The sequence below is a fragment of the Catharus ustulatus genome, chromosome 6 (genome assembly GCF_009819885.2).
Source record: "Catharus ustulatus isolate bCatUst1 chromosome 6, bCatUst1.pri.v2, whole genome shotgun sequence".
NCBI classification, from domain to species: domain Eukaryota; kingdom Metazoa; phylum Chordata; class Aves; order Passeriformes; family Turdidae; genus Catharus; species Catharus ustulatus.
This window is the reverse complement of record NC_046226.1, coordinates 44,941,654-44,955,509: the sequence shown is the minus strand read 5'-3', so window position 1 is coordinate 44,955,509 and position 13,856 is coordinate 44,941,654. Positions and strand designations below refer to the sequence as shown.

The 13,856-nt window shown below is 37.3% G+C and overlaps 1 protein-coding gene across 1 annotated transcript in view; it reads right to left on the bottom strand.

The window, feature by feature from the left end:
- Positions 1-13,856, bottom strand: part of CPT1A (carnitine palmitoyltransferase 1A) — a 37,183-nt gene that overhangs the window by 10,366 nt on the left and 12,961 nt on the right. Inside the window, exons 4-14 of the mRNA XM_033063304.1 lie at positions 13,372-13,511; positions 12,795-12,966; positions 9,646-9,747; positions 8,805-8,942; positions 7,841-7,918; positions 7,407-7,514; positions 6,501-6,588; positions 4,044-4,239; positions 3,322-3,510; positions 2,223-2,328; positions 366-482 (exon numbers count right to left, since the gene is read on the bottom strand). Of these exons, the coding sequence (XP_032919195.1) occupies positions 366-482; positions 2,223-2,328; positions 3,322-3,510; positions 4,044-4,239; positions 6,501-6,588; positions 7,407-7,514; positions 7,841-7,918; positions 8,805-8,942; positions 9,646-9,747; positions 12,795-12,966; positions 13,372-13,511 (1,434 nt within the window). The remainder of the gene's footprint in view (positions 1-365; positions 483-2,222; positions 2,329-3,321; positions 3,511-4,043; positions 4,240-6,500; positions 6,589-7,406; positions 7,515-7,840; positions 7,919-8,804; positions 8,943-9,645; positions 9,748-12,794; positions 12,967-13,371; positions 13,512-13,856) is intronic.

The following is a 13,856-nucleotide window of genomic DNA, read 5'->3' as shown; positions in this document are numbered from 1 at the left end:
CTATTCTAAAAGAACTATTAGACAAGAGTTTTTGTTGTGACAACAGTAATGGAATCTCAGCAAGTAAAAATTTATTTTAATAAAGTCACTATTTAAAAGAGGTGGTCACTTATTTTTGACATACTGCCAACCAAGAAAGCTTTTAGTAAAATGTTGGCATTTCCCAGTTAGAATTTTTAAAGATTGATTTAAAATCCTCTGACTTTATAAGTAAACTAAGTAATGGCTACACTTGAAGTACACAACCTACAGGATTCAAAGGAATTTAAAGCTGATTTATAGGGTTATCTATAATTACATAAATTATTTAACTGCTGGGGAAGAGAGTAGTTTCCTCCTCATACCACTATATCTTATGTACTTACTTCTTCTGGAATTTCCCATTGCAGTTTGGTAGGAAGAGGAATATTTGGATTGGTATCTCCTCTGCAGTGTCCATCTACTGAATAGCCCAGTTCAAGATACTCAGTTGCCATCACATTCTGCAAAGAATGATACTTATTCAGAATTTTCAACACATTACTTACTGCCATGGAATTAGGAGTTCATTGTGAAAGCAATATAACCTATTTTCACCACACAGCGAAATAAATTATACAATCCATTTCCAAATACTGAGAACAACTGCAAGTGAAGCCCCCAGTTTTACAAGAACACCAGATGTGCACCAAACACTTATTCAATTACATTGGTGCATTTTATTATATGCTATTTATTTAATAAAAAACTTCTCAACTCAAAATCCCCCTCAAACTAAGCAAAAAAAAAAAAAAAAAAAATTCAGTCTTAGATTTCACAATCTTTGTTCAATTTAGATTGTAAAGAATTTCTTCAAGTTTGTTATTTGTCAAGGAATAATTTATTTCAAAGTAAGTGCAAACCCCTGCAAGAACTAAATTATTTTTGAGATTTGTATCTCTTTCAAAATTGCAGTTTATTTTACATGTGCTCTAGAGCTCTTGGGTGGGAAAGAAGAATGTTCCAAGATGAACAACACAACTTGAACAGACATAAAAGGCCCTGTCTTACAAGATATCAAGCATCCTCAATGTTAAAAGAAAAAATCCAGAAACAACAAACTCACATACAGAGAAAAAATTGCTGAAAGACTTGGATCTGCTCAATACGGAAAGAAAAATCTTGATGATTTATTTCTAATCTCTTATTTTAATTTCATTTTCTCATTTCACTTAGTGGTCAGAACACGACAACTATGAAATAAAGCTTTGTCCATTCTATTCTAAAAATAGACAACCTGTAAAGAGCTAACAACAGATAACATTCTAGAAAATTAAATGTTGTTCCAGCCATCTTAATTCTTAGCAGAAAATGCAACAACTAATATTCAGTACAGATATGTGAATTTGGCATATAGTATTCATTAAAAGCAAAAAAAGTATCCCTCTTTAATTGAGATAGTCTACACTGTGTTGTCATGTCACTCTCAAATCAGTTTGGCCTTCTTTCTTCCCTGGGTGGAGAATGCAATGAGGCTTTTTTTTGTTCTTATATATGTGGAAACACTTCTATAATATAACTCAGAAATTACTTGGGGGACTAGTTAGACTCAAGACCAATTTGCACAAATACATACAAAAATCAGAATTAACTAGTGTTTTTGAAATAATTTTACTTGATCTGAGTCACATAACTGTTTGTAGGTTTAAGCTTCAAAACGAAAAAGGAAAAAAATCAAATAGGATTTCAATAATTAAACTAAGCGTATGATCAACGGACAGCAAAGTGAATTTATTCCATTAATTGCAAATAAATACAAGATGTAATGTCAACAGCATATCAGCCTTCATCTTAGCAAACAATGCATAAACAAAAAGTTAAACTTATCAAATTTTCAAGGTAAACACAGGAGTTTCACAGTGCAAGAAAGCTTAAGAGCTTTAGGAAATGTGCATACAAAAAATACAATGCCATATCAAAGAGGCAATAATCTGTGGATTTAAAACATTAAAGTTAGATGGGGAGCTGTATCACTTTTCTGTGAAGACATCTAAGCTCACTAAAATGCTACCCTTCAAGAAATAGCAGCTTCTTAAGCAAGGGTTTGGGATCTTCTTCAAATTCTACACTTGCTGTAGACATAGCCCCTAGTAACTCATCAGCAAGGTGAATGCAAGGGATTGAAAGCAGCTGCTGACCTTCTGGGCTGCTTCAAGACCGTATCACATTATCTTGTGCATTAGCTCTTTGTACCAAACACCTACCTCCCACAAGTGTCCAACAATAGGAGCATCTGCCCAGGAGTGCTCTGCATTCAGACCCATTTTGCCATTTTTGAATACTATAAGAGTGAATGTCTTATCAAACCACCTACAAAAGAAATCAAGATTTTTTTTATGGTTTTGTACATTTCAAAAGCATTTTTCTGTTGCAACCTCCTCTCCCTCTAAAATTCACATTCAAATGCACTTTTTATTTAAGAACATTTAAATAAACAGACAGGAATTAGAACCTCATGAAGTTCAAGGCTAACTACAAGGCCCTGCACCTGGGCCAAGACAATGCCCAGTACCAACAGACTGATGGATGAAAGGATTTAGCAGTTCTTCAGAGAAGAACTTGAGGATGAAAAATTCATCATGAGCTGGCAAGGTGCACTTGCAGCCCAGAAAGCAAACCTTGTCCTGTGCTGCTTAAGAAGCAGCATGGCCAGAAGGGTGAGGGAGGGGATTCTGCCTCTTCACTCCACTCTAGTAAGTGGAGAGCTAGAGAGCTGTGTCCAGCTCTGGGGTTCTCAGCACAAGAAGGACATGGAACTGTTAGACTGGGTCAGAGGAGATTAATGAAAATGGCAAGAGTGCTGGAATACTCCTCCTGTGAGGAAAGGTGAGAGTTGGGCTTGCTGTTCACTCTGGAGAAGGCTCTGGATCAGCTTCTTGCAGCTTTTCTATATGTAAAGAGGGCTTACAAGAAAAGCTGAGAAAGACTTTTTATTGTGGCTTATAGTGACAGGACACAGGGCAACAGATATAAACTGAAAGGGTAAATTTAGATGTGTTATAATGGAGAAATATTTTTACAGTGGGCTGGTGAGACACTGGAACAGATTGTCCAGAGAAGTTGTGGATGCTTTGCCACTGCAAGTGTTCAAGGTCAGGTTGGACTGGGCTTTGAGCAGTCTGATGTAGTGAAAGTTGTCCCTTTCTATTGCAAAGGAGGTTGGAACTAGATGAAGGTCCCTTCTAACCCAAGCCCTTCTGTGAATTTATGGAATTTAACAACTTAAAAGCCATCATTAATTCATATGTATAGCCCAATTCTAAAAAAAATGGGAAGGCATCTTCCACAGCGTCAATACTGCACCTGTCATAACATCTGCCATGTATCAGTGACTTTGCATATGCATCCAGTGACCTCTCTGGGTCTTCTTTCTTGTACCCCTGCTCAACATCATCCAATGTCACAAAAAATGCTGCCTTTTCAACAGCATCCAAGGACTGCTTGTTCTTTCCACGGCTAAAATACGCCTGACGAGCCTTAGCCCATGGTACTCTGTAAAAAAGAGATTGGTTTATAGCCAGATTACATAAATTTGTCAATGTTTGATTACCTTTAAAATCACTAGGAGACATTCTGTGGAATTTGACACAACTGCTTTCCTTGCACTTAAACTCTGAGGGCTGTGAAAAGCTCTGACTACTTGTACAGTGGAATTCTAGGAACCAATTCAACTCATCATCACACATGTGCAAAACCTCAGAAACTCAACATTTCTGCACATGCAATACTTACAGCATAGGCCTACACTTAAAACTAAACAAAAGAAAGGATCTATTATAAGGAAGAAGACAACAGTAAAAATAATTACTCACATATAGGATTGCCACTGCAAAATTTTTTTAACTCCACACAATTAATTACAAGTAACTGAAGCACTGTTAACATCACCAATATACAAAATCAATGAGCAAGGTATAAACAACTGGCTGCAGACTATTTTAAAATTCTAAAGCCAATATTAAATGATTATGTTATGCAATGACTTCTAAATACTAAACTTACTTAAAAAGTAATAACCACCATACCTATCTCCTGCAGTAAGAGCTGCAAGTTTCTCTTCACCAGGCTGAGGTTCTGAATCATCATCAAGAATTCTCTGTATTTGCTGCTCAATTTCTCGGGGTCTCAACAATCTGCCATCATGGTAGAGCCACACTTTGAAGTAACGGCCCTTGTGATACACAACAATGTGTTTGCTGTCTTTCACATGCTGGAGGGTATCTACAATTGCAATCACAGAGCTGAAGTCTCAAAACAGTAATGCACTAAACAACATCAGACGCCTATTGCATGCACTACAGGTTATTTCAGCACCCCATGTTATTTCATCACAAAGATTCCTGCACGAAACAGTCAAATACCCAGATCTGACAATCATTTGCATGTATAGCACCACCAGTTCCTACATTGGAGGCCACCCTTAAGCAACTAAATCTGTATTTCTGTATCTGAAAAAGGAGCACTAGTTGTGTAGTCTGGTGAAACAGTCAGCAAAGGACATGCTAGATGAGTACCAGGAAAGGCATTTTTAAATCATTCACGTGCTAGATAAGTCATGGAGAATCTTAAGAAACTCAAAATTTATACCATCAGCTTTTGTTTACATTTGTCCTGGCAGATGCAGAGCGAATATTCCATATATGGCCAAAATGTGCAAGGTTATGTGAAGCAGAAAACTAGGCCACATTTTTTTCCCCATTTTACTATCTACATGGCTTAACTGGGATAAGTCTAAATTTAGTCATGAAGGCATTGTATCAAACCACAGGTGAAACCATTCACTCCATGGCATGTTTTGTCGAAGATCATGATTTAACAGCTGCTCAAATGACAGGATACAAGTCAAGACTTTACCACCAACTAATACAAAGGCAATTTTTTTCCTTTTTTTTTTCCTCTTTAGGAACTGCAATATACAGAAGGTAACTGAGATCAGGAGACAAGGAGTCAAGCTGCTCATGAGAATGCATGAAAAGATTTTTGGAACTCACTTAGACATATACAGAATGACAATTGCTTTACCTTTAGAAAAGACATATGCAGAATGACACAATTGTTTTTTCTTTATAAAAAGAGAATCAAAGGAAAATGGAAAAAGTATAATAGGAAATGTGAAAAGCTTAGGAGGAAAGTATAGTAATTATTATATTGACTTGGTTTAATTTGAGAGACTTTAAACAGGAGAAATTGAGGAGAACCACTAAGATATATAGGATATATTTTAATCAGGTGCTTGTTAGAATGAGCCACTTCTAAACTTCTGTGCAAAACTTAATTTAGACTGAAAGAAAACCAAATCCAAGGCTTTTATGATATTGACAACATGAAAGGGGCAAGGTACTTAGTACTCTTAGTACTTGAAGCATTGCAGTATTCTAAATAATAGCAGCTCATGGACTAAAGTTGTCCAATAGAGATTTAAAAACCTGCTCGTCTATTTAAGTTACTGGTTATGACACAGAGTAATGACACCAGGGATGTCCTTTCCTTCACTTTGCAGATAAAGCTGTCTGAGGCATAGCTGGAAAAAAATTCCTCAACAATCTAGCAAAGGCCAGCAGCAGAATTGAGAGGAAAGTCCTTATCTGACACATGCACCTACTGCTTTATCCACTACCCAATGCCACTCTTCTCCCTTATCCAACTTCTTACAGCACAGAAAACGTCAGCCCCCCACAGGGAAGAGCGGGCAGATCCCTGTGTCTGTTTAGAAACTCTTTGTTTTGAATTATGTAGTTGATTGGGAGTAACAAGTTTGAAGGCAGTTTGAAACATAGGAGTGAGTTACAGGCCTCACAGAAAGTAAAAAAACCACAACATTCTGTCTTCAAGTGCATTCCCAAAGGAAGTGACTAAACAATAACTCCTGCTTGTATTTCACTGTGATGCTGCCACAATGATGCACTGCTGGGTAAACACATAAAAATCAGTTCCAAGAGGCTCTTCAGCATATGACATGATCAGAGAAGCCTAGATAGAGCAAACACAACAGCACAAGTCTCCACTAAAATCTACTGTGAAATTCTCAAAGAGTAAGGAAATGCAATCTATTTGCATCAGTACAGTAATTCTAGATGCAATCTGACTCCACTTACAGTGACAAAACTTAGGAAAAACAAAATAGGCACCAAAAAATGCCACTTTTAATATTAAGACCTTAAAAATCATCTTGAGCTTGGAAAAAAATAAAAGTAAAGGTTAATTACAAATTAAAAAACAGGACAGGCAATATTATGCTGTAGTTGTTTTTAAAATTTAAGTAAAGGAGAAAAATCACTTTAAAAGGGTCTTCAAAATCTCCCTAAAATGAAAAACATCTAGTCACTTTACAGCAATCCATTACATCCTGGGTCTTGGAGGACAGTATTGATGTACACTTGTGCCAGTCAGATCTTTATCTGGAAAACCAGATTTTTAGTAGAAAAGACACCAAGCCCTGAATTCCACCAAGGTGCTTATGCTCCTTGGCTGGCCTTGCTTACCTGATTCCTCTCCTGGGATACGGGAAGTGTTAAACATCCTTTCCCATTGAGCTGAGCAGAGTGGAACAGTAGATCCCATCAGAAGAATCTGTGAAGCACATGTACATTAAAATGCAATTTTGCGTATACAATTAGAAAATTTACAAGTAAAGAAAAAAAACCCAAGATCTGGTTAAACAAAGGCTTAAGAATAGTAAGATTTCATTAATGCAGTATTGAATTTTTTCCTCCCTGTTCATAGTCTTCCTTGAACTATAGGTGGAATATTCCATGGACATTCCAGAAACATTATTTTTTTCCCCTTCTACCAAAAGCTCACCCTTCAGGAGGGAAGACTGAAGCTAGCTAGCACCTGAAATCCAAAGAGCTCTCTATGGGTGCTCTGGATGCAAAACTTACACATGCAGCATGCGTTACCCCTTAATTCATTCTTTTATGGCTGTGTAGGAACAAAAGTTCACATTTCTCAGACTTGTAGTTCCATACAATTAATCACAAACCCTCAGTGATCTTGAAAAAAACTACTTAATTCGTTCCACAATATTTATTTACTACAATACACAGCCATTAGATAGAACAGAAACTCAAATGTGATTTGCATCTTTGCTACCTAGAAATGAGTGCAACACAGGATTTTATTACCATCTTATGCTCCCACTGGCCCACTTGGTGTCAAGTGGCCTCCAGACCATTATCCCAACCATCCTGTATTGTATCCATACAATTTTGTATTTTTGACAGTTGGTAGTTCCTGCCCATGTGCAATGTAAGTGATAGCCAAGATGATTTGGACCACAAAAATTCATAACAATAAGACATTCCTCTCCTTTCCCATTCTGAAAACTGGTCAGCTTCTCACAGATTGTGCTGGAAAAAGACCAAAAGCATTTAAACTGATATACATACTGGTTTGATTTCTTGTCTGTCCAGTTTTTTCCGATAGAGCAGGATGGCATGGATAACATTACCAGCCCTAGCTGCCTGCAGAGTTGTGGGACATAAAGAAAGGAAGTCCTGTAAGAGAGATAAGAATCATAAGTTAATGATTACCACACTGCATGAAGATTGCTTTTAACAGTGAGGACAAAACTGTTTAAGTCATTACTGCATGAGTTTGCCAAAGTGGCAGCTGTGCTAGGGATGTTAAGATAGGTGTACTTGAAGCACTTCAATATGTAACATATTGAAGGTACCCGAAGACACTGGCTGAAGAAGAAAGAAAAACAAAGGTTACATCCTCAGTGGCAATGGATTTCTAAGGAGAGAGACACCATGCAGTAAGATGCCTGCCAGAAATGTTGCAGTGCTTGGCACTTAAGGTTTTTATAGGATTTACCTACCATTGCAAAATAGTTGCTATTAACCATAATCGGTCCGCGGCCTCTAAGGTAGATATATTCCTCCCACCAATCACTAACCTGCAGCAGGAAGGAAAAACAAAAGCAGTAAAATCTCATAATTTCCACAGTTTATGTCTCCTATGTTGATGGCTCCACAAGACAACATTCCACAGAGAAGTAGGAAGGAAACTGCTAGTTTGCTTCCCTATGTAAAAAAGACAATAATCCCTGCCCTGCTAATTTTTATCAGACTTCAGGGAAAACTGGGGAGAAAAGGGTGAGAGAACTAAACTAAATTCAGCTATATCTCTCTGATAAGGTTTCAAAGAAGTCATGATCTCCACATAAAATTTAAAATTTATCAGATCTCCTGAACGCTTTACAGCCTTTGCCAGGACAGATTAGTTAGATCAGGTAGAGATACATTAGATAATATATCAAGAAGGAATTGACATTACAGTTCTCACTGTATGATGTTGAGGGTTGGATTTTTTTTTTTTTTTGGTAAGAAAAAAAAAGATAGACCAACAGCTCAATTGATACAGTTCTTTTATTTTTCTTGCAAATGCCTTAGTTGCCCTGTATTAAAAAATTGTTCTATATCACCCTTCTAAGCTACCTGGTATCCAGGCCCATTATTGAGTTATCAGGCTCAACAAGCAAATAAACAAACCCCAAAAGCAATCAAACAACAAACCCTAACAGCAAAATTCTCCAGAATAACAAAACATAAAATAAGGATTCATTTATTCAAGTTTCATTCATCTTTTCTCATCACAGTGTTTCCAAATCACAAAAATTATTTACATGCAAAGTCACATGTAGTTTAAAAAAATATTTAGTGGTTTCAATTCCTTCTTTCACATTTAATGGAATAATGGAAATAATGGCATTTAAGCCAAAAAGAGCACCAGGGAACAAATAATGTAATTTGAACAACTGAGCCTCCTATTTATCTACTTACATAATTGGTGGCCCACCAGGATTTTAGCTTCAAATACCACTGAAGCCTTGGTCCCAAATTAAATGCAAAATCTTTGGCAAGACCCTCCATTCTTTTGAACTTCTCATCATCCATAAGTGGTCGAACTGACTCCAGATACTAAAACACAAGAAAAGAATCAGCATCAGTACAGGAACTAATACATAGCTTCTCACCATTCCCACTAACACTAAGCACTAACAGTAAACAAAGATTATCCAGTCTCAATCCATAAGGCTGCAAATACCATGTTTTAATACAAGAGTATATGCTCTTCTAAACATCTGGTGCAAACTTAAAAAAATAAAATATTTTTTCATACATTTGTCAGCAAAACACAACTGGAAGAGGCAACTTGTCTAAAGATTTTTTAGTCCAAAGGGTAAGACATGCTGCTTCTTCAGTAGCAGACAGAGATTTACTTATTTTCTCCTCTAAAAATCAAACCTTCAGTTTCTGTGACATACTGCCATACTTACACACTTTGCTACAAGGCTTTGTGTTATTAGACACACATTTAATAACACTGTACAACTGGGGAGGACAATAAAAGTGATCTGCTTCAAAAACCCTGGAAATCACACTTTGTGGCACACCATTACAACAATAGGCATCATGTCATCCAATGTGAATCACACTGGCTTCAAACTGCCACCAGTTTCACTGGTTTGTCACAGCCTTTATTTTAATTTCCATGCAGAAGTTTGAATATGTTATTAATACCACTCTACAGTTTTTCATGAGGCATGGCAAAAACACCCCAAAAGGCATCTAGGTATGGATGCTGTGTCACTGAAGAAAATCAATTGGTGAATGTACATACCCTGTTAACTGTGTCTTTAACAGCAGGAACAGGCAGTCGTGGTAAAGATGTCTGGAAACTGTACAACATGGGTTTACGCCCTGAGAAAAGTTTTACAAGGGTCTGAAGAAAAGCAAAAACAAAATGCACACCAAATTATTAGGTCCAATGAAAGAAAAATGACAGAGTAAATGTGTAATGTAGCTTATAGCCCTTTTCATTGGTAAGTTATACTGTACTAGATTTAGGAAGCTACCAAGTTTATCATGGTTTCATGATAAATTAAAAAATGGCCTTGACTGAAAGAAACTCCCTAAATGTTAAGCAACATGTCATTAGAAGAGCAAGATAGGCATGGTCATTCCTGACTTCAGTCATCATCCTGTCAAAATATTGTTGTTTATGGAGGGTACACCTTGATCTCAATATAAATACAGTTACTCAGCACTTTTCTTCATATATTCCCCTCTGGAAAGATTAAAAAGGCCACGTCTACCAGCAGACCTTTTTACTATATTGCATTGTAGATACTAGAAACATATCTAAATTGTGCTTCAAAACACAGTCATTACCAAGCCTGTGACTCTGCTAATGTTTTGAGATAACTACAGTAATCTTTAAAAATAATAATTATTCTTTTGTATCATGGTTTAATGTTTTGCAAAGTTACAGCTCAACATCACTAATAGGACAAATGTTACAGGGAGTTAATTCAAGCATGACTCAATCTCAGGTAGTCTGCATGATTTGAACATACCAAATTGTGCAAGCATGCCAGTGTTATACTCAGTGCTTGTGTTACAAAAACCCCTCAGCAATGAAACAAAAAAGCCAGAGAGAACTTAGCTTCAGATATCACAGAGCCTCCTATGCTCCACAGGAGAGTGAAAACAGAAGCAGCTTTTCTGTCCACCACTACTTTTCAGTTGCAGCACACACTAAGCTGAAATTCTAGACCATGCAACTTCTAGGCTACTCATGAAAGGATTTTGACACTGCCACCTTATTTCAGCATGAAAGTCAAGTGAAGTGTTATGCCAGCAATCCAGTGGGACTTTTACTGTCAAAGTGTAATCTTGGTCCAATGCACAGGACAGTATATACAAGCCAACTGACAAGACAGAATGAAGCAGAGGATGTCATTTCACTACTAAATTCTGAAAACCTCTCCTAACAAAATTTCCAGAATGTAGAGCTTTTCCTCCCTCTCAGTTTCCTGGGTCAGCACAGCCAGAGGAGATAATTTTAGGCAGCACAAAACAACCAAGAGTTGCAGACTATTACCAGCAACAAAGACCTCCCTGCAAATGGATCTGTATCAGAGTCATCAGATATACATGGGATGCACCACAATGATCTGCCCAATGAAATCCAGTTGTGCTTCAGGACAGGATAATTTTGGCAAAAGGTGGGAAAGAAAAAGCTCAGCTTCTCATATGGAAATCTAATTTCATACTTGGAGATAATTTGATTCCAAAACTCTTAAGCCAGAAAAGGCTAAAAATATTTTAAGAGAGTACCTGTTCAACTGACAAAAACTATTTATCTCTTAAGAAAACTTGTAATAGAGAATTTATAATAGCGTGAGGCCAATAGTGCTCTGACAGACACACACATTTCATTACAACCCTGATTTCATATGCAGACACAGCAAATAATGTCATTCTAACATATGTTGCATCTGTTCACAGATAATTACCGCTTTTTAATTAATTTTTTAAAAATGTCAGCTAGTATTTGGATTTCCCCCCTAACACTGATACAGGAAATTTGACTTTACAAGTTGAAATATGCTGATTGAAAGTGCCACCAGACTTCCAGCCAGTCTGAAAAATCACTTTGTAAGCGTGACTGAAATTAGAATTCAGGTTTTTGATCTGCATGATGATTTTAAGAGAAAACAGTATTATAAAAATCTAGAAGGCTAAGGTAGTTGGAGCTGTTTCACTAGTGAGGCCAGTCTTCTCTTTTTCTGGGTCTAGTTAAACAGACCTTCATAGTAGGTACAGATGAGACACTCTTGGGCATACAGCTTCAGTGTTCTGTACTTTTAAAATGTATACAATACACAACAAAATACATATGCAACATATATGATAGATTAAAATTGGTAAATACAATATGCAACAAAGCATGGTAAGTAGCATTACAGTTCATACTGTTTCGAGGTTGATAAGGCAATATTAAGAGCTTTGAAGTATCTGTCTGGTAGGACATGCTGAAAACCAAGGCAGCTACAGCTCCAAGCAATTGATAGAAAGCCTTACCATTCAGAGCCTCTGGATGGTACCAATTTGAGTCATGAGGCTGATACCACTTCCAGGAGAAACCAGCAATTAGAAATTTCATTTGTAACAGACAAACATTAAACTCTATTTTAGTGTACACCATTCTGGATACTTGTCCTTGAATAGCTCCCATAGTAAACCATGACCTGTGCTTAGTTTAGCACACATCTATGAATTTTTGAGGCTGCAGAGACTGATTTTTATCACAGTATGGAAAATGAGCTATTTCTACCACAATACAGGCAAAAGTGAGATGAAACAACCAAGCCCAAGTAGCAAAACCCCACTTCATCCAACGTCTACATTTCCTCACTTTATACCTATCACATCCTTTAAGAATCCTTTTCCAAAGCACCACAACAATCCACAGGGAATACCACTCTCACCTCATCCTTATCTAAGAACTGCATGACATGCTACCTACACCTTATGCTTCTTCCCCAACTCGTTTTGGAGGCATACCAATACATCAGTTGAAAGGACACTCAGCAGTATTTTCTCCAAGCATAAGAATAATTTTATAATGGATGACTAGAAATCCTAACATTAAAACAAAGAATTAGGGGAGCACTTTCTGTGAGGACAAGATTCTTTGGTGCTGCAGCTGGAGTTCTTTAAGTTGTACTTGCATACAGAGAAAAGGTAGGCACCGAGTCACACAGGCCCAAGGCATTGGCAAATTCAGAAATTATTCTTGAAGTGTTTACTCTTCCTTGCAGAAGGCCATGATGAATAGTTTCACTACAGCATTAGGAGGGTGACACTAGAAATAGCCACCTGACAGCGTGACGCAAAAAAACACAAGAAAGGAATAAAACTACAAAACTTTCTTTCGAGGCTTTGAATACTGATCAGTTAGAAGTTAAGCCAACATATCCTTACCATCCAAAACTTGGTGCCAGCACTAAGCTTGCCGTGCTCAGAGAACATCCAGCCGTGGTAGGAGAGCAGCATTTTCAGGGAGTAGCGCATTGTGACGATAAGGGCAACCCACAGCCCTGTGCCAAAGAGAACTCCACTCACAATGTTCTGGGTTTGGTTTGACATATAGCCACTGTTTAAAACAAAAGCCAGCATACGCCTGTTAGTGTCCATTTAAGTTCCAAAGAGAAGCTGCAATTGCAAACATAAGTATGTAGTACAGTATAAGTAGTCCAGACAGGCCTTACACAAGCTGTATGCCTGCTTACCCTGCTTGCATAAAATCCTTTCCAAACACCTTTGCATGCAGCAACATCAAAGGCCATAAAAGTTTCCAAACATGCTTCCCAAATACCCAGGAAACTGCAGCAATACTGGTACCACAACCTCCCAATTTCATACCCTCCTACGTCTGTCTATTTGGCTTACCAAAAGTCACTGTTTCAGAACTGATACATTTTAACAGGAATAGCTTTAAGAGTAGCTGCAAACAAACTGATTTGCCTTCAGAGGAACAGTAACCTTTCAGCCTACTTACGTTGTATCAAGTGTTCTGTTGATCTTGGCTATTATTCCTAAGGAAGGATCAATTTTGGCGTACATGGTTGACATCACACCCACCACTACAATAAGCCAGCTAGATGGGCTAGCAGGATAAACGCCGGTGATAATTCCATTCTGGAAAGAAAAGCCTTCACATTATTTTTTCATACCAAAGTGAATGACTTCATATTACCACAGAAAGAAACAAAAATCAACACATTGAAGTCATTTAGTTATAAATAAGCACTGAAGATTGTCCAACATTTTCTTATGTGCAATTATCTCAGCAGCAGGGAATGGATTCACTTAAGTCTGATTACTACAGAGAATTGTAACAATGATATCAACAGTGAAAAGAACTTTTACATTTTCTTGTAGACACCACTGATCCTGCTGCAAGTCTTACTAAAAATACTGAAGTTAACTAACAACTCTAAAACAAATGATGCTTCAATAATTTCAATTTACACTGAGTTACAT